This window comes from Lupinus angustifolius, chromosome LG11 (genome assembly GCF_001865875.1).
Source record: "Lupinus angustifolius cultivar Tanjil chromosome LG11, LupAngTanjil_v1.0, whole genome shotgun sequence".
In the NCBI taxonomy this organism is placed as follows: Eukaryota; Viridiplantae; Streptophyta; class Magnoliopsida; order Fabales; family Fabaceae; genus Lupinus; species Lupinus angustifolius.
Window position 1 is genome coordinate 32,987,661 of NC_032019.1, and position 27,618 is coordinate 33,015,278.

Consider the following 27,618-nt stretch of genomic DNA (forward strand, 5'->3'; position numbering starts at 1 on the left):
TGACAATGTAAGAGTTTTATAAAATGTCAATGAATAATCCATCATTTAGGTGTTATTTATCATTGACTATTAAATAACAGTAATATACCTGAATGATTGATAACATACTGATTGTATATAAATCTTTACAATAATAATATATAAATATTAAACTCATCATTGTAATCATTCATAACAAAAATAATATTACCATAACCATGATTTTAAATATTGTATGGCAATTCAGCCAAGAAATCCGTCACACATAGACAAAGTATGACAATTAAATGACATATTTTCTAAAATAACACATTAAATACTCAAACCTCATAGTTATTTGAAACATGATCAATCATTAAACTATTTCAATAATTGAGTTTTACGTTGTAAATAATGATATTTATAAATTTATCATAATATACATAATTTAATTAGTTAACTATAATTGAAGCCTAACCGATCACTTCTATCAAATTTATATTTTAGACATGAAACTTATTAGTTAACTATCAATTTCTCTTAAACAAATAAATTACTAAATACATAATAAACAATTTTATTTCTCATTTAAACTAAAACGGATATCCTCAATCTATATTGTAGACTAAACTATGGTTTTTTCAATAAGTTACCAAGACTTTAAATATATAATATTATCTTACTCAAAGTTAATCAAAATATAGCAACAGCCAAACCTTTATCATATTATGTGAGATCTGCCATATTAATCGAACGATGTCATAAAATTTTATTATAAATTATGTTCATTAATAAAATATTGAGCTCTAAGTTATTGTTTATCATTTTTCTTATGGTTTTTCTTGGTCTCTCTTCTTCTAGGATTTGGACTAACTTCCATTTGATATACTATGCTTATGATCTCCTCTATACATGTCCAAACCAACTAAGACATGACTCTACCATCTTTTATACAATATGAGCTACTTCAACTTTCTCACTCATGCAATCTTTTCTAATCTTATCTTATTTAGATGTCCACTCATCTGAAACAACATTCTCATCTCTAGTACATGGAGTCTACTCTCTTGTTCATATTTTATCATCCAACATTCAATCATATATGACATTGCGAGCCTTATAGCCATGTAGTAAAGCTCCCCCCTTTAAGCTTGATGATACATTTTTATCACAAATGACACCTGAATTACTCTAACATTTCATTCAACATGCTTGAATCCTAAGGTCTACATCTCTGTCATTTCTCATTGTCTTGTATGATTCATCCAATATATCTAAATCTAACAACTTGTTGTATGATATTATCCTCAATCTTTACCTCTATACTAGAGTTTGTTCGCCTTTTGCTAAACTTTCATTCCATATACTCTGTCTTACTTCGACTTATATGAAGTTCATGTGTATTTAATGCTTGTATCCATAATTATAACTTCTCATTTAATTCTTTTGTCGAATCTCCCACTAAAATAATGCCATCGACAAAGAGCATACATTGTAAAATGTTTATTGGATATGCTCACTAAGCACATCCAAGACCAATGTAAATAAGTAGGGGTTCAATGTTGATCGATGATGTAGTCTCATGTCAATTGGAAAATCTTCTAAGACATTGTCTTGTATTTTCACGTTGGTCTTAACCCCATCATACATATCTTTGATTGCTCGAATATAGACACTATGAACACCTTTCTTCTCAAGAGCATTCCACAAAAATCTCTAAAAACCTTATTATACACTTTCTCTAAATTAATGAACACCATGTACAAGTCCTTTTGGTTCATTCGATATCTTTCCATCAATCAGTGTAACAATTATATAGCCTCCACGGTGAACCTCCCTAATATAAAACCAAATTGATTTTTAGTGATATTCGTCTCTCATCTCAATCTCCACTCAATTATCTTCTCCCAAAATTTCATAATATGGCCGATGAGCTTAATCCCCTCATAGTTTGCACAATTCTGTATGTTGTTGTTGTTCATATAAATAGGGATTAAGATGATTCTCCTCCATAAGTCTGCCATCTTCTTAGACCTAATGATTTTATTAAACAACTTTGTGAACCATCTAATACCTTGCTTTTCTAGAACCTTCTAGACATCAGTAAGTATATTATCTAGTGAAACCATTATGCCATTCTCCATTATTTTCAGGGCTTCTTTCACTTCCACCTCCCAAATTATATAATAAAAGTATAATTTTGATTGCCCTCTTTTGTGTGTAGTCTATTAAAAGACAAGGAATAGTGCCCCGCATTGAAAAGATGGTAAAAATAGTTTTTCTATTTTCCCTTCACATCTATGTCCCTCACCATGACCGTCATCTTCATCTTTAATGGTGTGACTATCTTGTCTTTCTTTTGGTGCCTTTTTCAAATCTATAGAAACTTCTTTCACCTCCATTAGTACCTAGAGATTTGTATAATCCATCATAGACACCTTTAACCTCACTTATCACTTTCTTGCTCACTTTCTTAGTTACCTTGTATTTTTTATGACTTTCAGAACTTTTACACAAAGATAATGATTTATAACATTCTATTTTCACCTTAATTTTATCTTAGACACTTTTATCTTACCACCATGATTATTTACCTTGTACTCTAGAGTTTAGACTCGCCTAATATCTCATTTACTATCTTCTTTTGGCCATTTTCTCCTTAATATTATTAATACTTCCTTACACCTCCTAAAACCCTTCCTCCGAAACTCTTTGATTAAACCTCATAAATTCATCTCCTTTCAATAAACTACCAATTTTTAATCAAAACTACAATGAAATAAAAAAATAACGTTTTATCAAAGAAAAAATACAATTTATAAGTTTAATATTAATTTAAGAATATTGAGATAATTTTTTGTTTGAAAATATTAATACAAAGTTAGTGTTGTTTAGGCACTTTGAAGAATCAATTATTTGAGTTGGCTTATTTCCGAATCTAAAATGGCCAATTATATGAGTTGGGTCTTCTTCCCAATCCATTTCTCAAATCTCATTCACTAAACTCACACAAACTAAGAGAAGAGAGAAAAACGGTTATATTTTATTCTTACTCTTACGATGGCGCTCTCAGCCTCCGACGTGGCGGCGATGTACTCTCTCCTTTCCAATTCCATGAACGCCGATCACCTTCTCCGTCGCCCTGCCGAAGAAGCTCTCGCCCAATCGGAATCCAGACCTGGCTTCTGTTCATGCCTCATCGTTCGTATTCCTCTTTCTCTCTCTTCGTTAGGGTTCCGATGAAGTTAGTTTACATTCTTTGCGTTTTGTTGTTACCGTTTTCTTTGTTGTGAATGGAAATTGCAGGAAGTGATTACTGCGAAGGATTTGGCGTCTCAGGTGGATGTGCGTTTAATGGCTACTGTTTACTTCAAGAACAACGTCAATCGTTACTGGCGCCAGCGCCGTAATTCCTCGTAAGTGTGAATCAGTGTTTGGATTAGCTTATTTTGTATTTAGAGTACAGAAAACAGAATGATTCTGAAATGCTGGTTTTGTGTTAAAACTAAGCTGAACTCATGCATTTTTGTTTTCATTTGGTTGTTAGTCAGTGTCTGGATTAAGCTTATTTTGCATTTAGAGAGAGCTAGCATTTAAAATGATGTTGTTTTTGTCTTAAAGTTAAAGTGAATCAAACATGCACTTATTTTTTTGTATGGTTGTGAAGAGGGATTAGCAATGAGGAGAAAATGCATCTGAGGCAGAAGTTGTTGATGCACTTGAGAGAAGAGGATGATCAGGTGCTTTAATTTTTCTTTTTTTTTTCTTTTGTGTTTGTTTGTTTTTATTTTGGGTTAGAGGGCTAGACTTGGAGCAACAAGTTCACGTGTTGGTGTACTTTTTGTTGTTGTTGCTTCGACCCAGAGGTTATGGGCTCAAATCTAGATACAACTGCGTATATTAATATTAACCTTCCATCTGGTGAAGCCTCATGCAATGGGCTGTCATTTTTTGTTTTGGTTGGGGTTAATGTGAACTTTGTCTATGTTGAGCTTTGATCTAAATCTTTCCATAGCTGAGTCCCATGACCTTTGAAAAAGTGGAGGGTTGTGTTTGACAATCGACAATCAACATGAAATTTTGTGGAATGTTCATGACATGGGTCAATGATGTAATAGTGTTAATGCTGTTTGATTTGTGACATTGCCTGGGGTTCATGACGTGGGGCAATCGACATGGAGAAATCGACAGTCAACATGAAAAAGCATGGTTTCTGCTTTTGTTGGGGTTAATGTGGTAAATTTATTACTATCCTGTGAGTTAATGAGATAGTTCTTGGGAGCGATTTCATACTTGATGGATGTGATTCTGTTTAGAGTGTTGTTACCCTGTTACTATGTCATCACTAAACAGGCTCAGTACTTGTTTCTTGATTCATACCTCATACCAGTCTTTGAAATGGTATCATTCTATGATATGTTGATTTACCCATATTTCCTACCAGACTTTCTGAATAAGTAGTGGTGTTTGATTTGTGACATTGCATGGGGTTATTTTGTTGTGAGCCTTACCAGTGTGTGATTTTGGGTGCATTATGGTTATTGTCATATTTTATGGTAAATGACAGTCATCCTCCATCCTTCCGCCCCTTCTCACAGGCCTCTAGTTTTTAGTTCGATATTATTATTTTTTTATTTTTGCTGGATATGCTTTTGATTAGCTGTAGAGATTTGCTTTTATTTATTTTAATCTTGAAAATGCAGATAGCTCTAATGTTGGCGGTGCTCATCTCCAAAATTGCTCGCATTGATTACCCCAAAGAATGGTACATTTCAGCACTTTTGCTATCCTAGCTTGTTGTTTGGCTTCTAGTATTCTTTCTGATTTTAACATTTCTTTGTAAAGCAAGCCCTATAAACTGATATGCTTATTTAATGACTTCTCAGGCCAGACATTTTTTTGGTTTTATCTCAACAGCTTCAATCAGCAGATGTTCTTGCCTCCCACCGTATTTTTATGATTCTGTTTAGAACCTTAAAAGAGTTGTCCACAAAGCGCCTTACCTCGGACCAACGCAACTTTGCAGAGGTGCAGTTCCTTTGGTTCTTTCCCTTTTCCTAACTTTTTCTAGCTTAAGTTTTCTCAACCTGCCTTTATGCTGCACAATGCTAACTTAAAAGTGCCTACTGTGTTATGTGAGAAACATGCAAGCCTTAAACTTAATGATTCTTGCCTTTCTTTTAATAAAGTCATCTTCTATGAAAAGAAAACTTTAGCAGACATGTTCCCTGCCTAATTTAGAGATATTGGCTACAGATATAGGTCTAAAGTCAGTAAGTCACACATATGCATGAGCCATGATTTTCATTCCCTGTTTTAATTATATGTTATTCTTACAAGTGGAGCGAGGGGGTTCTATTGGTGAGTTGTTGGAAAGTTATATAAAGGTATTTCAAGGCTCCAAGGCTCGTTTACCGTAAACTATTGAGGAAGCAGTTCCCCCACTCTCCTATATCTACTTTGGAAGGTTGTACCAAATATTACTTCTTATAGATGACTTTAAGGTCTCTAAGAGTTGCTTTAAATCCTTTAATATTGTTTTGTTCCGGAAGGGATGTATATCAGTAAACCTAGTCGTTCTTCAACTTTAGGCTATCTGCATAGGAGTGCGATTTATTGCTTTCTGTAGGTATTAGATTGGAAATTGTGCTGATTGTTATAGAATATGAGGAACTACCCTTAATTAGGAGAATTGGGAGGATAGGTTTTGAGGATATAGCAATATAGCATTTTATATAGTCATCGTGCTCAATGATGTATAAAGTGAATGCTAGTGTTGATGAAATTCAGTGTTACTTTGCCAAAGATAAAGAGCTTCTTATATGTAAAAGCCAAAAATAAGCTTCATATTATCTGTCTGGATGGAATGTAAGTTGTGTGTGCTCTATAAGTAATTTTTCTTAATACTTTCTGGGTACAGCTATAAATTGTATATCATTCCTTAATCTGTCTTTTTTATGGTATTATGTGTCTAAATTTTTGTAACACTGCAATGCATGGTCTTATGTACCCTTCGAAGTACATATGGTCTAGCATCCAGACTATGTTGGTGTTTATATTGTTTTCGCCCATTTTGTTTTTGCATTTTCACCTTTCTCCCTCAAAATTATGCATTTGATTCACATGTTTTTTTTAGATTTATGGTACTGCTTGGTAACCCGTGCTTATTCTAAATGATTGTGCATATTCAACCAATTCCTGTGACAGATATCATCACGTTTCTTTGATTATAGCTGGCGCCTTTGGCAAAGTGATGTGCAGACAATACTGCATGGTTTCTCAGCTCTTTCTCAAAGCTATAATTCAAATGCTGAAGATCAGCATCATGAACTTTATCTTACATGTGAGAGATGGTTGTTATGTTCAAAGATAATACGGCAATTAGTTATTTCTGGATTTCAAAGTGATTCAAAGTGTTTTCAGGTAATTATGTATCCATCTGACATCTTCATCCTTTATGGTGGTTTATGTGCGAAGAGTTTAGCACACCTTTTCAGTCCTATTTTTTCAATTAGTCAACGCAGAAGTTCAGGTACTGAACCTTGTATTACTTTTTTGTAGGAGGTTCGACCAGTCAAGGAAGTCTCACCTATGCTCTTAAATTCCATTCAATCATTGCTTCCTTACTGTGAGAGCTTTATTTCTTGTGCATATGTGTATATCCTTGTGGTTAAGTTTCTATGAATAGTTATCCAAATTTATAAGAATTAAAACATTAATCATTGGTTTCCTAATCAGGACTATTCCATCACTGTGTGCTGTATACATTATAATTTTTACTCTTTGGCATATGAAGTTACAGCATTGTAGAATGATAAATTGATAATGTCAAATTTAGGCTTTGATTTCAAGGTACTTAACTGTAAATTTTGGTGACCCATACTTTCTGTGGATAAACTTCCATTTATTTGGTGTTCTAACTCATGAAGGTGTAACAAAATATTTGTACCCTAGGTTGACTTTGAGTCTGTACCTATTTAACTTAGTATTGGTTGCACTTATGTGCAGCCAAGAGTTAGCGCCTCAAAGCATGCTTTTTGTGGCTACCAGATGATATAGTTTGAGTCAAGAAGAGTAAACTCTACACTGAGTTATGAAGAAAGCTTTGAAATTGAAGTGTTTTTAGTTTGTATCAGTATGATGGGGTATATGGAACACTAGTTCAGTGAGATGCAAGTTAGCAATGTTTTGCTTGTGAAAATTGGGTTTCACATCGATCCTCAGGTTGCTTGATTTAGTTTGTCTTGAATCAATCTTATGAAGTGATCGGGAGAGTGGAGGGGATGTCACACACATGATTCAAGTTGGCTGGGTGAAGTGTAGAAGTTCATTAGGCACAATCCATGGTTATAATGTGCTGATCACATTCGAAGAAAAATAAATGCTCTATAGCAGTCAATGTTGGCTTATAAAGTATCAAATCGAGAAAAATAAAAGAAGTTAAAAATTTAGCAAATAAGAATATCAAAGTGAGTGAATGGATTTAAAGAAAAGATAGAATTAGGTGTTAATCTATGTTTAGAATGATAATTTTGTAAAGGATAATTAGTTATGTATAATGATTGTCTTCTCTTCAACATGTGTTAATGGCTTTTTAAACTGCACCTCCAACGTATGTCATGATGTTTATGTGTTTCTTAATTTATCTTTAGCTTTCGTTGTCTAGGATTGAAGTACATTGTTTCTTGTTTTCCCTTTTTTCAAGTAATAAACAGTACTTATATGCTATGTAGCTAGGTGTCATTGCAAAAACATTGAACCCTAAAGCGTGTCTGTGGATTAGTGTAGTTTGTGTTTAAAATTAAAAGAGCTTATAATCTAAAGCTTCATAAGAAAGCGTTTGAAAAATAAATCAACTTTCCCTCCAAATATAATCAAAACCAAATATTCAGGAAATGTTAATATTTCTTTCCTTATCAACTAAAATGTCTAGTTCTCATACGTAGTAGTGTAAGGACATTTCTTGTGTGTAAAATATTACCTATTTCTTCCTTGTAGTCTTACGGGACATTTCTTTTGTTCACAGATTCATCTTTTCAAAAACAATATCCTAAACTTTGGGACTTTGTTATGAGGGCATCTACCAAATTGATGAAGATTTTAGTTGCCTTTCAGGGCAGACATCCTTATTCATTTGGCGATAAATTTGTAATTTCATCAGTCATGGACTTCTGTTTGAATAAGATAACAGATCCTGAGCCATATCTGTTGTCCTTTGAACAATTTCTCATTCAATGTATGATAATGATTAAGAATATTCTGGAATGTAACCAATACAAGCCAAGTCTTACTGGTCGGGTGATTGATGAAAACGGTATTACACTGGAGCAGATGAAGAAAAATATTTCCGGTGCTGTTGGTGGTGTTTTAACTTCCCTTCTGCCCAATGAACGGATAGTCTTCTTATGTAATGTATTGATAACAAGGTATTCACTTCTGCCCAATTAAATGATTGCCCATTTTTTGCCTGATTATTTTACCTGTTTGTGTATGGTTTTGTCATCTGAATGAGTTCTAAAGGTGTGCTGTGTGTTTATTACCACATGATAATAGATGTAAGTTTTACAGAAACAAAGGATGTTCCCAGCCTTTTTTCGCTTCTCTAAATTAGTAATAGTGATCCCTTGTTTAGAAATCTTTCTTCTACAGTTTGTTTCTACTAGACTGAGTGATTGTTGTTTTTTATCTTTATTTTATTTTTGGTAAAGCCTCCTGTGTCATGTTATAGAAAACACTCATGACTGCTAAAATAATTGCCTGAGCAGTTTTCTTAAAGGAGAGGGTGAGCCTCGGCTCATTGGTAAGGTTGCTTGCCTAGTTCATTGAAGTGATAGTTCATTGAATTGTGGAGTGCTCCATCATCAACCTTGCCTGGTTAGTTAGACATGGGACCATCAAACTTCCATGTGGCATTAATATCTTAAGATCATGAATGACGCTGTAAAGTCACTGTTATCATTGGTCTAGAGAACCTTTCGTGCTCCCAAACAAATTAGCAGGTGAGGTAAGGAATGAAATAGATTGTGGGTTTGATAACAGTGCACAACTAGGCCTCAATTTGCTGACTTTGGATGTTCAGCCTCAGGTAAAGATCTGCCTTGTTTGTATGATCGTCCTTGTTGACTTGTCCGGTAAGCCATAACTTGATATCAGAGAACCAGGTATCATAGTTACTGCCATCCAATCATTAGTGGAGAGAAATGCATTGATATGGTAGAAATGGGGATTTGAAGTGTTTCTCAGAGTATGTGGTTACCACCATTAGGCATGGGTCGTAGAACAGGACAAAATTTCAATCTGCAATATACTTGAAACCAATCTTGGACTAAAACCAGCTAGGTGTGGTTGGAGAGGTGATGACAAGGCCGTGGGCATCTGAAAAGACAGCTCTCGTAAAGAGTGTCACACGTATCTTCACATGTGTTATGTGGAGGTGGCACACATGAGAGCACATTGAGGACCATTTTTGCTGTGACTTCAGTGGTTAGCTGATTGAAGGAAGGCACTTCATTGAGCTGTGTTGCAGGCTGGAAAGAGTGTTGGAAAACGGCGACAGAAGAGAAGGAACCTGGTGGAACAACCACACAATAGAAGAAAATTGAATAATGGAGTTGAGACACATTTTGGCTTAATTTTATTTTTCTCATTGTTGAGCAATGAGTACATTGGGCATGCATGGTTTGAGGGTTTCTTCTCTTTTGCCACTCGATAATAAGATAGAGGGAAAAGGAGAGAACAGAAGCATCTTTTTTAGTCACGTCAAATTTAATTTCCATGTCGGTTGTAAAGAACCAATTACTATCAACCCTCTCCTGTGAGCTATGCTTTTGAGGTGGAGTTTAGTTCATTTGTTCTAATAAGCTTCTTCAGAGGTCAAATCTTTTGTCTGGCCTGTCATTCATATTAGGATTATATCACTGCCTTGTCCCCTGATATGTATGTGATGTGCTGTTCTAGTTCGGAATTGGGTTTCATGTCCTTTGCATTGTTCAACTGAGTTCTGTTTGAAACATTCCTTTTGGCATCTTAGAATAGAGCATGGTCTGTCCTGAAGATTTGCGTCCATCTTATTATTAAATGTAAAGGTTTTGGCTTCCAGGAAGATACTAAAATTCTTTGGCACTGCACAGTGTTTTTCGGTACTTTGGTGCCTATGGTTGGAAAGGAATGCTAGTCCTCAGAGGAACTTCTTCATCTATAGATAACATTTGGCATAGGACCATTTTGTTAGCTTGATTGTGCTGTTCAGACCATGGTTTCTTTAAAGATGTTTCCTTTATAGATATGCGAAGAGATTGACATGTCTTGTTACATGATGTGATATCTTAGCTCCCAAGTGTAACCTTTTGTTTTCTTAGGCTCTGTTCGTGAGTTAAAAAGTTGAGGGGATTGGAGGAAAGGGTAAGACTTGGGATAGACATTTTTTTCTAATCCTCTAAAACCCTCTTACAAGTTCCCCAAATTTGAGGTTTTGAAAGAAAGGCATATAGAGGGTAAGGGAAAGGAGAGGAATCAAAGGGATGGAAGGGTAAAAAGGGAAGGAGATTGAGTGGATTGTCCATCCCAAGATTTCCCATTCCCTCCATTATCCTCCATTTTTTAACTTACGAACATCGTGTGTGTGTGTGTGTTTATTTGAGCTTGTAGGCTATTCTTGCTTCTATGTCTCTAGTTTTTTGGTGGAGGATATCTTATCCTCCTAACTTCTACCCCTCTTCTTAATGGCATTTTTATTTATATTAAAAAAGAATACTTGAATCCCAATTACCCTACTTACGGTAATTACAAGCTATGGTCTAATTACTATATGTAAAATGAACGTAGACAATAATAAGTTACAAAGTAATAATACACATTTCCCCAATATGCTATCTATTGCCAGCTAAACAGTGCCTTTTATCATCAAACAGGTATTTTGTTCTGACAGCAAGAGATTTGGAGGAGTGGTACCGTAACCCCGAGGCTTTTCACCATGAGCAGGATATGGTTCAGTGGACAGAAAAATTGAGGCCGTGTGCTGAAGCTTTGTACATCATATTGTTTGAAAATAATAGCCAAGTAGGTAGCATTCAAAATCACAGGTCATCTTCTATTTTCTCGTTTTTCAGCCATTGACTATATTAATATGGACGGTCATGATTGTTACTTTTAGCTGCTGGCCCCTGTTGTGGTTTCTCTTCTTCAAGAGACTATGAATAATTGCCCAACTTCAGTGACAGAAATTACTCCTGCATTGCTTCTTAAAGATGCTGCTTATGGAGCTGCTTCCTATGTTTATTATGAACTCTCTAACTACCTGAGCTTTAAAGACTGGTGAGTCCAAACTGGCTATTGCTTTTATAATATATGTAGTTTTCAATCGTTAATTGGCTTTTCTATCTGAAATTTCTACCTTTCGATGGGCAACAGGCTGCTGTTTCTATGCACTTGCCATTCATTTAGCCAAATAAAGAAATTTTTTCAAGATCATGAAATTTTGTTTTATATTGTAAGAACTTGAAATCCATGGAGAAGAGAGAAGAAGTTTGTAGAGAGAGAGAGAATGAAAGAGAAATCAGAATTCTTTATTAATGAAAATCTGATTATACAAAAAGTAACAAAGTTACTTATATAGAAAAAACTAAAGGGCAATATAGGAAAGTAATTGTAGTAACAAACTCAGTTACTTTACTTTAACCATATTACAACAGAATAACAACTTAACTAAATGCATTATTCTAATATACCCCTCTGAACCTTAGGGTACTAGCTTGATATGACAAAATCTTGAACTCTGTCTGAACCTTAGGGTACTACTAGCTTGATATGACAAAATCTTGAACTCTGAGTTGATTCCTTAAAGTAAGGAATTGATTGTTTGGAAGAGGTTTAGTCAATATGTCAGTTGCACATGCTTGACTATAAGAGTTTTGTTTTGAATTTTATCCCTAACAAAGTAGAGATCTAATTCTATGTGTTTAGTTCTATTATGTAAAACTAGATTATGGGACATAGCTGCTTTGATTGTCACATAGAATGATAGGAGTGGTGAAGGATATCTTCATTTCTGTAAGAGAGATTCAATCCACATCAATTCTTGAGAAGCTAAGGCTAAGCTCCTATACTCAGTACTAGATCTTGGTCCTAGATATAAGCAAGCTCTAGAGGTTGATTTTCTGTCATCCATGTCAGAAGTCCAATCAACATCACAGTAGGCCATAAGAGACAGTTTGGAGTCAGTGGGACTAATAGCTGGATTGATGGATAGTCCCATAGATTTGGAGCTCCTACAATTGATCTGTACAAGGTGGGATCTTCAAAGTAGTCAGTGTCATGCTTAGTTAGCTTGTAGTTGATAGCTATAGGAGTAATGCTAGCTTTGACAGAAGATAAATTTACTCTGTCTAGAAGATCCCTAATGTACTTAGACTGAGATAGGAAGAGTGAACCATTTTTCCTATGTTTGACCTTAATGCCTAGGAAATAGTCCAAATGACCTAATTGTTTTAAGGCAAATGTGTTGCTGAGATCATTGATAACTTGTTTAACAAGAGTAGAAGATGACCTTGTGACTATGATGTTATCAACATATACCAAAATATAGAGATGATGAGATTGAGAGCTTTGAAAGAATAGGGAATTATCACATTTTCTTATTTGAAAACCAAGTTTGATGAGAGAACCCTTCAATCTCTCAAACCATTGTCTATATTTTAGACCATAGATAGCTTTGTATAACTTGCAAATAAGAGATTTATCACTCTGTTGGAAACTAATAGGTTGTGTCATGTAGACTTCTTCATTTAAAAACCATTAAGAAAATCATTGTTGATGTCCAGTTACTCAATCACCCAGTGATGTGTGACAGCAAGAGTCAAGCGTACTCTGATTGTGATAGGTTTCACCAATAGGAGAAAATGTCTCATTGTAATCAACTCCATGTCTTTGATGGAATCTTTTGGCAACAAGTCTTGCTATGTACTTGTTAATTGTGCCATCTGGATTCTCTTTTATTCTAAAAACCCACTTGCACCCAATGACTTATTTTAGAGGAGGTAAAGGAACTAAAGTCCATGTGTTCAAAGCCATGAGAGCATCATATTCTGCTTTCATATCTTGCTGCTAGACTGGATCAGTGAGGGCAATTTTGGCACTGGTTGGTTCATGTTGTGTAAGAACACTAGGATGAATGGTTTTGAAAATATCATATTTGGATCTGGTTTGCATAGGATGAAATGAAAGAAGAGAAGGAGGTTCACAAGGAATTGAAGAAGTTGTAGGTGTAGAAGGAGTATAGTTAGAAGTAGAGAGGTGGATGGGAGAGGAAAGGGACAAAGGAACTAAACTAGTGAATGAAGAAGAAACAGGGGATGGTAGATTAGGGGGTGCACCAGAGACAGAATGAGACTGAGAGTTATTCATCAGATGAGGAAGGGAAAGAGATTCAGAAAAACCAGGGACAATAGAGGGTAAAGGAGAGGTAGTAGGACAATTGAGATTGTGAAATCTTGTGAACACATTTGTGGATTGGGAGGAATCAAGGACAAAAAGATTTGCAGAAGTAGAAGCATGATGCATAGAAGGAAAATGATACTCATTGAAGATAACATCTTAGGATATATAAATTTTCCCGTCCTTAGAGAGACATTTATAGCCATTGTGACTTAAAGAGTAACCCAGAAAGATGCATTCTGAACTTCTGGAATCCAGTTTGTGTTTGGTAAAGGGTCTAAGAAGGGGAAAACAAGCACACCCAAACACCTTAAGGAATTTATAATCTGGAATTTGTTTAAACAGAAGCTCAAATGGAGACTTATGGCTGAGAGTGATAGAGGGAAGTCTATTAATTAAATAGACTACAGTGATGAAAGCATGATCCCAGAAAGTCATAGGTAAGTGAGATGGGCTAACAAGGTTAAACCAGTCTCAATTATGTGCCTATGTTTGTGCTCAACAGTGCCTTGTTGGTGATGTGTATCCTATGCACAATCCCAACAGTTTTAAGAAATGCACTAAAGGGTCTAAATTCACCCCCAAAATCACTCTGTACAGCCTTGACTATATGAGTGAATTGAGTGTGAACATACTTAAGAAAGTACTGAAAAACAGTTAATGTTTTAGACTTTTATTTTAACACAAACAACCATGTGTCTTGGTGTGAGCATCCACTATGGAAAAATAGTACCTAAAACTAGAGACAGAGTAAACAGGGGCAGGTCCCCATAAATCAACAAAGACTAACTCAAAAGACTAGGTGGATGAAGCTTATGAGCTTTACCAACACAACATGAATTACAAAAGTCAACATTATCATTTTTATTGATAGAAGGAATTTTACACTAGTCAAAATGTTCTTCACAACAGTGTAATGAGGATGGCCTAACCTATTGTGCCGTAGAGAAAAAATACTACATTTATTACTAGTTGGGGTAGGCAAACCAATACAACTTGTTTTAAGAGTAAAAGTAGAAAGAGAGCTACTAGGATGACTGGGAAGAAGACCATGAAAGGCATAGAGTCCTTCCTTGGTGAGGGACCCTTGAATTAAGATTTCATTAGTATCCTGAGATTTCACAAAACAAGTGTTAGGATGAAATTCAAAATAGCATAAGTTGTCTTTAGCAAATTGTGCAACACTAATAAGATTTTTTGTGATCGAGGGAACAAGGACATGGTTTTTAAGAGATAAAGAGATTTTAGAATTAAAAGGAGATGTGAGATGAGAATTTCCAACACTTTGAATTGGGATACCAGTGCCATTACCCATGCATATGTGTTCATGACCAAATGATTCAATAGGCTCATGAACAAGTGAAGCATTTGCAGTCAAATGATTTGTGGCACCAGAGTCGGGATACCAGGTGACACGTTTTGCATTGCTAGTTGGAGAAGAAGGAAGCTACCTGTGTGCAATGTGAGCAGACATGGGTTAGTTGTGATAATGTGAATGTGGTGGATGAGTTGGGCTAGGCCCAAGCAGTGACTCCCTTGCATTGGAGGATCCATATTGCCCTCCATTTTCATTGCAGAAATCAGTTGGATAATCCGGATAGAAGTGGGCTGGATATCTTGTTGCCCCATGAGTAGATTGAAAAGAGTAGTAGTGAGAGTGACGCGACACATAACCGGTTGCTACACGTGGCATAGACTATCTAGCTGGAGCTGTGTATGTAGCCCAAAGTGTAGGGGTGCATAATAGCAGAAAGCAACATCATGACCATGACGATTGCAGTAAACACGAAATGTTGGCGAAGATCCTCCACGTAACTGCCACGACGACCACGATTACCATGAAAAGTACTTGTATTCGCAAAACCATATGAAGTCGGATTAGGAGATTCAACTTTTGGAGAGTAGTAAACTGATGGAGCCATGGAGGCTCGTGGTTGAGAGGAAACATGTGTAGAAGACAATGGAGATTCAGAAGCTATATTTACAGACAAAGCATCGGAAATAGTTTTGTGTTTATTCTTTTCTAACCTTGATTCAAACGTCAACAAAAAGGATTTGAAGTTATGAATTGGAGGTAAATCAATTTGGCTTTCAATGGAAGTGATTACCGGTTGATATTCCTCATTTAAGCTATCCAGTATGTAATAAATGTGTTCTGAGGTAGAAATTGGAGTGCCAATGAAGATCAAAGCATCAACTAGAGTTTTAATTTTTGTGAAATAATCGGAGATGGAGCTTGATCCTTGAGAAATAGGCCTAAGTTGAGATCACAATTGCCTACTACAAGCTTTCATTTGCGAATTGCAGAATGAATCTAATTCCTCCTACAACTGCTACGAGTGAACACAACCTACCACTCGTGGTTGAAGACTTTCGGACAGAGAATTGAGAATCCATGAAAAACGCATTGATCGAGTTCTTCCCATCGTAAGTAAGTTGGATTAACTCGATTGATTAACCTATCATCATCGTTAAGAAAACGATGTGGAATTTCTTTTCCAAGAACGAATCGATTAGCTCGATTTGAGGTTAATGTTGCTAACAAGTAGTTCTTCTCGGTGAGTTTCATTGACGGTGTCGGAAGAACGAGTGGAGAAGACACCGCATCAAGCGGCGAGGTAGCGGAAGGAGAAATCGGAAAAGAGGATCAGAATGTTGTAGTGTTGTTGTCGGTTGCCATGGTGTGATACCATGTAAGAACTTGAAATCGAGGGAGAAGAAGAAGTTTGTAGAGAGAGAATGAAAGAGAAATCATAATTCTTTATTAATAGAAAGTAACAAAGTTACTTATATAGAAAAAGCTAAAGAGTAAAATAGTAAAGTAATTGTAGTAACAAACTCAGTTACTTTACTGTAACCATATTACAACAGAATAACAACTTAACTAAATGCATTATTCTAATATATATTTTTATTTCCAATTTCTGTAGAGTGGAGAACTATAGTAACTATTTCTGGTAATTGCAAGTTTTTTTATAATAGTGTTAAGGTTTTATCTCAAAACCAATTGACAATGAAATGAGTATCCCAAGAAGTATTTAAACCACATCCGAGACAATGAATTAGGTGTTGAGAGACTTATTTTCCAACACCCCTACGCAAAAGCCTATCGGATCAGGCGATGGGTTTCTATTGACCCATTACGAAAGGGCATTTTTTGGCCCATGACAATTGGAAAGGTGGACTCTGACTCTGACACTATGTTAAGGTTCCATCTCAAAACCAATGACAATGAGAGGAATATCTCAACAAGTATTTAAACCCCACCCAAGACAATGAGGCAAACAATGTGAGACTTATTTCTCATGAAATAAAATGATCCTTAACTGAAGGAGCTTAATCATTTCTCTTTTGTTAAATTATTTGATGGTTTAGATTTATCTCTTTGTTGCCACATTTCAATTTCATAGTGTATTGTTGATATCTAATTCTAGACTTTGTAAGGCTTCCACTGGACTAGATTTCTCTGATTATTCATTTTAAAACATTTATTTTCAGGTTTAATGGTGCTTTATCTCACGAACTCTCAAATGAGCACCCAAATTTGCGTATCATTCATCGTAAAGTTGCTGTAATTTTGGGGCAGTGGGTTTCTGAGGTATTTAATTTACTGAATCGCTTTGTCAATAAACTTCCATATTTTTTAGTTCAATTTTTCTAAAGATTTCATGCAAGACATTCTTTCATGTCACCAAGTATTATGAAGTTCAAAACCTATACAGGTTTGACATTTCAGTGTAGGTGTACTGAAGGTTTATCATTGTGGAATTGCCATTATCTTGTAATCTGTCTAAAACCTTCAAATAAGGAACTAGTCATTTGTACTGACAATGTTGTTGCTTTTCTATCCGTCTCAGATTAAAGATGATACAAAAAGGCCTGTATACTGTGCTTTAATCAGATTGTTACAGGACAAAGATTTATCTGTCAGGGTTAGTTACATAGCTTTGTATTCCTATTAAAATTATTAATGCTTTCTCTTCTAGTTTAACATATTTGTTCCCTGTTTTCATTAATACTAACTAACAATGTGCATACTTTTTTAGCTGGCAGCCTGCCGATCCTTGTGCTTACATATTGAAGATGCAAATTTTTCAGAGAGAGAGTTTATTGATCTTCTTCCCATCTGTTGGGACTCATGTTTTACATTGGTTGAGGAAGTTCAGGAATTTGACTCAAAAGTAAAATCTACTACTACATGCCTTTCCTTTTTTATAGAAAAGTAAATCCTTTTACACTGTTTGGACATGGTGTAATGTAGGGAATGATGAGATAGGCATAATTGTCCTTGGTTAGGAGTTTAAAATTCATATACGAGGAGGGGTTGTGTGAAAACTATCCATAGTTGATAGTTCACTGTAGATCAAACCTTGTTTAGTCTCTATTTTTCTTCATCCGATGTTCAGTTTGAACATCTGGTTATAACTAAAATAGGGCTTTTTGAATGCCTTTGCTGGTTGTCCTTGATTGATCCATGTCGGATTGATTCCACATGGTGGGAAGAGGCATGTATGCTGTTGACTATTTCACTCCCCTTTAGCATCACAATTAGCATGTTAGATGGCTTGGTCTTTGGGTTTTTGTTTTTTATTTTTCAAGTAGTTGCTAAGGCAAGTACCTATGCCTCATCTAAGGCACTCGAGGTGTGTGCCTCACTAAAGTGCGGCAGCTCAACCTTGCCTCAGTGCCTCATGTCCACCTTTGACCACACTGGCTTTTACTAACTACAGCTGGTTGAAGACTTTATTGGGACTGAATGTGGTGGACAACAAAATGTCAGCGAGAGAATAAACTCTACATAGAAGAGATGAGAATGTTGTGTTGGATGAGTGGATACATTAAACAAGATTGATTAGAAATTAATACATTAGAGAGAAAGTTAGAGTAACTTCTATTGTAGAAAAGATGGTAGAGTCATGCCTTAAGTGGTTTGGGTATGTGTGGAGGTGACCGTTAGAAACATGCCTTAGGGATGAATAAGGAGAGTAAATCAAATGGAGCTTAGCCCTATTTCTAGAGGAAGAGGGAGGCCAAGAAAAACCATAGGTGAAACAATTAGGAAATATTTAGAGATCAATGATTTGTTAATGAACATGATTTATGATAGAGTATTATGACGTTGTTCGATCAATATAGTCGATCCCACCTGGTGGGGTTAAGGCATGGTTATTGTTTCAGAAATGCTTCTGCTCCCAGCTGGATATGTTTTTGGGCATTCTTTAAACTTTTGATCCAATTAGTGAATTGTAGCTCATTTTGTTTTTTAAGTGTTTTTTCAGGTTCAGGTTTTGAATTTGATCTCTATCCTTATCGGACATGTTACTGAAGTCATTCCATTTGCAAACAAGTTGGTGCAATTTTTTCAAAAGGTAAAATGAGGATAATCCAGTCTTCATTTGTTTTTCCTCCTAAGTCCTAAGTTTTATGCTAAATAATACTTGGTTAGGCTTACAAGAAAGAAGAAATGGGCAGATGTATTTGTTTTAGTGTTTCAGTAAATTGTGTATCAGTGTTTTTAGTAAAAAATGTATATGTATGGCATGATTACTTGAAATATACATGTGTTTGATGCTCTGATTTGTCTAGCAACTATCTTGAAAATCATTATTATTTTTATGCTGAAGATAAAACTTGTGGACAACTTAAGGTGCACCTAAGGCTGACAAGCTCACTCTGTGTGGGAACTAGGAAAGGGTCAGACCTTTATAAGGATCAGCAGTAAGCAGCCTTATGTTGCATGTGCAAGAGGCTGATTCCATGTCTTGAACTGATGAGGCTTTGGCTTCCAGGTCAAGTGGTGACAAGTCTTCCCTTCAATTTTGTGCACATGCCACATATAATATGCATAACTTATTTAGAAGGAATGCAGGGTTGATTTTATATGTACATAGCTATAGGAACTTAAGCTGGCAAGCTTTCCATGCAGTATGAAGGTTTATGGATCTTATGTTACTTTTTGGTTCAACTGATTCTGGCTAACCCAAATAGCATGTCAAGGAAATAGAAGTATAGAATAATCGGTTTTCAATTAAGTAACTGCAGTTAAACTTCTAGCTTACTGAGTGTGAATTTAACTTACATCTCCACTGCTTTTGTGGCAAGGTCTGGGAGGAATCTTCTGGTGAAAGTTTGCTACAGATTCAGCTTCTTGTTGCTTTGAGAAACTTTGTGATTGCACTTGGTTACCAGTCACCCATTTGCTACAGCATACTACTTCCTATTTTGGAGCATGGGATTGATATTAATAATCCAGATGAACTTAATCTTTTAGAAGATAGTATGCTGGTAATCCTGCTGTTTCATTTTTATAATTAGATCAGTACTATATTTGTAAGGAATATGTAGTGAAAACGCAGCTGCATAATCTTTCAGTTATGGGAGGCCACTCTTTCCCAAGCCCCGTCAATGGTGCCTCAATTGTTATCATATTTCTCACGCCTTGTAGAGATTATGGAAAGAAGCTTTGACCATTTGCAGGTTAGACGTGGCTCCATACTTTAACAATTTTTTAGTGAACTTCATCCATGTAAGAAATATAATTTCAGTGTCGTTAACAATAGAATGAAGTTGCATTTAAAGGTTTCTGTTTGCTTAATTGTGCGATTACAAATGAGGTATATTGTGTGTACTTTTGATGACATGACATGCATAATATTTGAATTGATGATTATTTAAAAAAAACTGAATTAGTATGTTCCTTCTATTTCTGGTTTGGGCCTGCCACCTCTTCTCCTGTACCGTATAATATTTAAAATCATTGGTTCATATATAAGAATTGGTTGGACTGTGTAACTCTGACATTGGGAAGTGAGCTTGTTAGGTTAAAGAAACTATCAGGTGAACATTTCCTAGATATGTACGCGAAAAAGGGACATAGTGTATTCAAATATATATGGGAAGTCAAATCAATGTAGTTTCCTTTCATCTAGTTTCTAGAAAAATCAACTGTTATCAAGTTGGTGCAGCACAATACAAAAATATTTTTAGTCATCAAGTTCTTGATTCGATGGAGATGTATCAAAATATTAGCCAATATTCTTGATAACTTGAGTTTATGTTCATTAATGTTACATGCTCTTGTTGGTTTAATTAGTGCCCACCTGTCCTGTGATAGCAAGTTGTTAATGTTAACCTTGGTTTGATATCCGTTATATTTATATATTTATTCTCTTTATCTGAAGTACAGGTTGCAGTGAACATAATTGAAGATTACATAATTTTGGGTGGAAATGACTTTTTGGGCATGCATGCAACAAGTATTGCTAAAATTCTTGATTTAGTTGTTGGAAATGTCAATGACAAAGGTCTCCTTTCTGTTCTTCCTGTCATTGATATCTTAATACAGGTATGTATTCCCAACTTGTCGGTTGTCGTTTCAAACTTAATGGTGAATTATATGACCTACTGGGATATTTGGTATATAGTTCCTCTGTGTAATTTTTCCTAAACAGTTCTTTGAATTTAAGTTAGTGTTTTCCTATGTCCTTTGCTTAACTGGTCTATTATGGGTTAACTTATTAGGTTTATGAGTCAGAGGTATTCGCTGTTTTGTGAAACGATTATGAAAGAGTTAGAGATCAATGGTTTTATTGGTGCAGCGGAAGCGATCGTTACATAACATTGGTCACAAACAATCAAATAAAGGGTATAGAATAAATAGAAGAGAAGAAACAAGAGAATTGGGTAACGGGTTCGACCAATTGTGCATACATCCTCGGGAGCGTTGAGTGGCCACCAAGATATTATGAGAGAATAAGGATTACAAACCTTAGCATACCCATGGGCCCACCTTCCCATGAGTTGTTTCTATTTAGTGCTTATATCTAGTGCATATTATAACAAGAGACTTGAGTCCAATATATAACATTGATTACTCTATTCTGTTCCAGTACTAGAAATGTGGGACTAACATAATAACATATTTCAAGCATCCCAACAATCTCCACCTTGATTGAAATAGACGAATATCTCGCTCCTTAGAAAATTTACACAAGAATCTTCACCTTAGCGAATATATGACTTCACTCTGTTCAATGTCTAATTCTCTTTAACTGCTCCCCTACAGCATAGATCTTCTGATTATCCTTGATGATATTACCAAAAGCCTAGCTCTCCAAACTTGTAGTGCAGTTTCCCGTACTGCCATCAAATGGAATATGCCGCATAACCACCTATTGCTAGGAAGTCTTTCAATAAATTGGAACATCTACATAAAAGGTCACCAACAATCATCCTCTTCAATACTCGGTCAAACTAAATTTTGGAGCTTCATTGGAGAGTCTCAATCGCTACCATCATTGTCTAGTCCGACAATCATAGTTCAACAGAACTATCACTTCACCATAAGGAGTATACCCACAGCACATACCTTGCGTCAATGTCAACCAATGCTCATGTCACACCTTGCATCTCTACCAGTGCCTGTGTTAAATCTTGCATCTCTACCAGTGCCTGTGTTAAATCTTGCATCCAAGTCAATGTCTATGTTACACCTTGCATTAAAGTCAATCAGCGCCTCTGTGCTTTTATGGATCTGCTAACAATTAATATCCATCACTATGACGTCCGAGACACGCCATTGGAATATTTCACTTCTCATCTCAAATGAGATCATTCTCCCAACATCTAGAGAGATATTATCAGCACATGTCTCATGGCCAAACTCAATACATGTATCCCTATCTCCACCATCTTAATCCAGTGTATGAACTTCTGAGATTCTGAATCAAAACATACATCACCCCCACCACAGTTTCGCCATGTATTCTTCTTCTTCAACTCATCTATTATATCTTTGCTAGTACCTTTGACACACCTTGTTTAACTATCATGCTTTCATCCTCTTTATCCATTATCTGACATCTGGGTTAAGAGTCATTTACTAATTGGCTCTGATATCAATTGTCGGTGCAGTGGAAGCGATTGTTGGTTCAGCAGAAGCGATCGTTGCACAGTGTTGGTCACAAACAATCAAATAAAGGGCATAGAATAAATAGAAGGGAAGAAACAAGAGAATTTGGTAACGGGGTTCGGCCAATTGTGCCTACGTCCCTGGGAGCACTAAGTGACTACCAAAATATTATGAGAGAATAATGATTTGTGTTTGACTATTTTTCTCCTTATTACATTAGGTTTTCATAACATAAATATATAGCCCTCTACCCCAACCCATTTGCATCAGTCCGAGCCCATAACTTGTATTGCTGTTATCTAGAGATATGAGTCATTGCACAACAATCTTCACATTGACAAATATCATCAATCTCCATCTTCCGCTATTGGGTTGGGGGTGCTCCAAAGTCTAGCATCAATGAATGTTCAACAAGTTCAGGCAATGCCTGAACTTGTCCACGATAATCGGTTTGGTTAATATATCAACTGCATTTTCTGAAGTGTAAACCTTCTACAATAGTATCTTCCCACAAGCAACCAACTCTCTGATCTTTTGAAATCTCACATCAATATGTTTGGTCCTAGCATGATACACCTAGTTCTTTGCCAAGAAGATAGCACACTGACTATCACACACATCTTGTCTAGTCATCACGCTTTTACCTTCTTTATCTAGTATCTGACATCTAGGTTACAATTGGCTCTGATACCAATTGTTGGTTCAGCAGAAGCGATCGTTGCACAGTGTTGGTCACAAACAATCAAATAAAGGGCATAGAACAAATAGAAGAGAAGAAACAAGAGAATTTGGTAACGGGGTTCGACCAATTGTGCCTACGTCCCCGAGAGCACTGAGTGGCTATCAAAATATTATGAGAGAATAAGGATTACAAACCCTAGCACACCCATGAGCCCACCTGCCCATGGAGTGTTTCTATTTGGTGCTTATATCTGGTACACATTATAACAAGGGACTTGAATTCAATATATAACATTGATTAGTCTACTCTATTCCAATACTAGACAATGTGGGACTAACACAATGACATATTTCAAGCATCCCCAACAGGTTTGTCAATGAGTATGATTTATGTTAGAGCATTATGACGTTGTTTGATATGTGTCGCCAACCTCATGTAGTAGAACTAAGACTTGGTTATTGCTGTTTAATCTAAATCGTTAATATTTTTTAGTAGTAAATGTATGGCCCTAAATCAATAATACTACTTGGTGCATCATTTACAAAACTAAATGGTGCATTTAAGAGACTGCCTTGTTTGAGAAAAGAACTTCCAAAGAAGCAAAGTATTTTAACTTCTCTAAAACATAAAAATTTGTTCTGTCTGAAATTTTAACTTTGGGGAATATCTAACCTTAAAGCTTTAGAAAAAACATACATCCAAATGCACATGTAATTAAACTACACTTTTATTTATGGTTTATCCCTTTTTTGGCCACTAATTTTTTGAACTCAAAAGGTAAGCCCTTTGTTATGAGTTTTGAACTTTTGACCAAATCAAACATCTATATTTACGTAGTCATAAATTTCTGTGCTTGTGTCTTATTTTTTGAAGGTATGGTTATTCTATATTTGTGTCTTATACCTGTTGGATGATGGTTTAATTATATTGTCATATTTGTTTTTAAAATCCTCCAAAAGATTATATTCATTTGATTTTGCCTCTTTAAACAGTGTTTCCCCATGGAAGTGCCACCATTTATTAGCAGTACTTTACAAGTAAGTCTATATATATGCTTATGAGATATATAGTAAATCAAGCTGTGTCCACAACTAATATTTCATAATTTATAATCTAGAGATATGATTTAAGCTCTTTTTATAATCATGGCAGAAATTAATTGTGATATGTTTGAGTGGAGGAGATGACTGTGATCCTTCCAAAACATCTGTTAAAGCATCTTCTGCTGCCATCCTGGCAAGGCTTTTGGTGATGAATACAAATTCACTTGCCCAATTAGCATCAGATTCATCGACTTCTCTACTCCTTCAGGCAGCATCTATCCCAGTTCAAGAAAATATACTTCTCTGTTTGGTTGATATTTGGGTTGACAAGGTTGGTGTGCTTATGCTTTAGAGATGATTTTATTTGGTTCTTAGTATATTACATTTTTTCTTATTAGTGCTTGGAAAAATTGGTGAATTGCATTATTTAATACACCACAACTTCTGTTTGTGTGAATTTTGATGTATTAGTCTCTAAAATGTTTATAATTCTGGAAGGGCAGGAAAGCCAGTGTCACATTCATGTTACAAATTACAAGGCTAATAGGTGGGAGCGGTTTTCTAGATTATAAGTTCCTTTGGTAAAGCTCATATAGTAATCAAGCTTAAAGGGCTCTTGTGTGAGTAGGTGTATTACAGATATAAAAAGTCATTCATGTCTCTTCACCTAAGGTAGCTTTTGGTAAAATTGGGTCATGATAGATATTATGCCCTAGTTTAGGTTCACTTGTCTGCTGCATTTGATACATTTCCTTTTTCACATTTACACCATCATAAGACAGGGGTAGGAAGAATATAATTTTTTCCCATGGCTGTATGAAGGTATACTATGTTCTTGTATGTTGCATCCTTTCCTCAAATCAGTACCTGATCATGTTTTTAGTTAGTATCCTGTTGTAAATGTGAGTGTCATTTTTGCCTATTTAAGATGGTGTGTTCTTTCTTTATTGTGAATTCATTTATATATTTTTTCCAGGTAGATCATGTTTCTTCCATCCAGAAGAAGACAATTGGCCTAGCCCTCTCAATAATTCTGACGTTAAGGCTGCCTGAAGTCATTGACAAAGTTGATCAAATTTTGAGGTACTAATACCTTTGAATATCATACATTTGGAAGTACTGAGAGAACATGACCCTGGCATGTGTTTTGTTTGCAGTGTTTGCACTAGTGTAATTCTAGGTGGAAAGGATGACTTAACTGAGGAAGAGTCCAGGTTAGCGTTTTGTGCTTGAAATATAATCTGTTTCTTGCACTTCATCTAGAATAGTTGGGATTTAGAATGATTCTTGATCAGGTTTCTATTTAATGTGTTTCGTTTTGTTTCTTATATGAGGATATATTTATTTCTCTTATTACCTGAAGTCTTCTGTTTTGAAGACACCTCACCAGTTTAGAAACTACAAGGGGGTTGTATGTTAGTTTAAGTGCTAAAACTTCCACATCAATTGAGTATAATACCTGTAAAGAACCATTTATAATGACTTGGACAATCCTCCCCTATGAGTTAGTTTTTTTGGTGTAGTTAGTCCCTATTATTCTAAATATTTACTAACATTTAAATTCTTTATGCCTATTGCCTATAACAGCGGTGACATGTCCAATACTTCTCCTGATGAGGGAACTATTCATAGTAAAGAAATCAGGAAAAGACAGGCAAGAGATATATGAAAATTCTATTAAAATTCCATTTTGAAGCTATGTGCAATTGTATTGTATGAATAACAAATGAAGCCACATATGTTTATTTTGTCTCTAGATTAAATTTTCGGACCGTATCAATCACCTGTCACTGGAGGACTCCGTGAGAGAAAATGTACAAACATGTGCTGCTATTCATGGAGAATCATTTAATGCTGTGATGAACAGTATGCATCCATCTGCACTTGCACAATTGAAGCAAGCATTAAACATGTCATAACTTGTTGACATTTAATTCTTGTTATCTGGTGGTGCTATGCGTGGGCTCAGTTCTTCTGATCATAGAGATATTTTCTTTAGGGTATATTTCCTTCTCTTATTAATTCCTATTACCTTAGCTTTTCTATCCCTCCTTTCTTCTGATTTTTTCTTTTATTTTTTCCACTACGCTTCCTCACCTCCAAAATGTGCAATGTGTAACGTTTTCTGGAATCACTAATACAAGCATTTCTCTATTTTCATTAACATGAGAATGATACAAGGATGATGTCAGTATCACAGTCGTACGGAATAATTTTCAAATTATAGCAAGTGTAAAACTGCAAGTTAATCAACAATGAAGATGCAATTGTTGGATAGTAAATCATGAGCCACTGAGAAGCATTTGGGTGTGTACTAATGATAATAATGAGGGAAAAACTGTTAGAAAGGATTGTATTATTGTAATGGACCCATTCTGTGTCCACTTATTCATTCTTTCCATTTCTTCCAATCTGTTTTTTTTAAAGCTCGTGTTTTTTATTCCGTTGGCACCTAACATCTTAATAATCTCTTTTTCCAGGGTGATATTGAAGGAGTGTTATTGAAGCTTGTTTACCTGGACTGGTGGTTTTTTGACGCATTAAAATTCATTTACAGGTCATATGGTTTTTTTCTACCATTATAAATCATATTCATTTGTCTTTGCCCATCAGCAGTGTGAAAACCTGTAAATAGGATGTTGTTTCCTCTATATATAAAAGGGGCAGCATTAAGTCCAGTGTTCTTTTCCCATCTGAGAGTTACAGTTAATTTGACAGTGTTCATGAGTAGATGCTGTTTTTGGACACATTCGGATGTGTAGTGCAAATTTTAGCAGTTGAGTATAAAAAGTTTTGGGATGACATGTTTACATTGGGGTAATGTTATTTACACAAACCTGTTTTCTTACATTCCCCACATACACCAATCTTCATGGTTTGAGGGATCATTCTGGTGGGTTTAGTTTTTCTTTTATATTTAAGTGTCATGAAAAAAATTGACTCATGGTTTGGGGATAAGAAAGTGAGTTTTGTATTGTCCCTTAATCAAGTTTGGTGTTATTATCCTTGTGTTTTTAGTAAATGAAACATTTAAATGTGACTGATGTTATATGATTGATCATTTCAAGCAAAAACTCTTCTTCTCCAAGGTTATATAATTGCTATTGCTATGTTAGTTTAAGTGAGTCATCTTCAATGAAACAAATACTATTCAACAAATGGTTGCCCCCAACCATAATAAGCCAAATGAATTACTTAATAGCAGTGCAGAATGGGAAAAAAGAATGGTGTTCATTAAACTGATAGCACATATCATAATGTATATCTAGAAATCAACAAACCTGTGTCATATATTAAAATTCTTATTTCTAGGGGACTAAAATTTAAACAAAAACAAAATAGAAGGGTCAATATTTAAATAAAGCCATATGAACCAACACCCAAATAGGTAAAAGCTGTAGGGTCAACCATTTTATTATATAATGGCCCAATTATAAATGAAGGTAGAGTATGGCATGTGTGTGAAGCCTTCTATTCTTGGAGATATGTATGGTTATGGCCTTATGGGATACTACTATTGGAGACAATCACAAGAATAAAATGAAAACGTGATACACAAAGAATAAAGTGGCTACTCCATGACTCACCTTCAA

General features: G+C 35.4%; 1 protein-coding gene across 1 annotated transcript; it reads left to right on the forward strand.

Moving 5' to 3' along the window:
- On the forward strand, positions 2,866-27,063 carry LOC109360358 (importin-11). The gene is made up of 24 exons (XM_019605181.1): positions 2,866-3,159; positions 3,265-3,374; positions 3,626-3,698; positions 4,662-4,723; positions 4,845-4,986; positions 6,166-6,381; positions 6,520-6,586; positions 7,985-8,384; positions 10,869-11,016; positions 11,111-11,271; positions 16,888-16,987; positions 17,247-17,321; positions 17,436-17,570; positions 18,669-18,758; positions 19,492-19,674; positions 19,762-19,866; positions 20,576-20,734; positions 23,975-24,019; positions 24,135-24,356; positions 25,002-25,108; positions 25,183-25,239; positions 25,613-25,679; positions 25,783-26,025; positions 26,506-27,063. Exons 1-23 carry the CDS (start codon positions 3,019-3,021, stop codon positions 25,942-25,944), a joined length of 3,027 nt encoding a protein of 1,008 aa, XP_019460726.1. The 5' UTR covers positions 2,866-3,018; the 3' UTR covers positions 25,945-26,025; positions 26,506-27,063.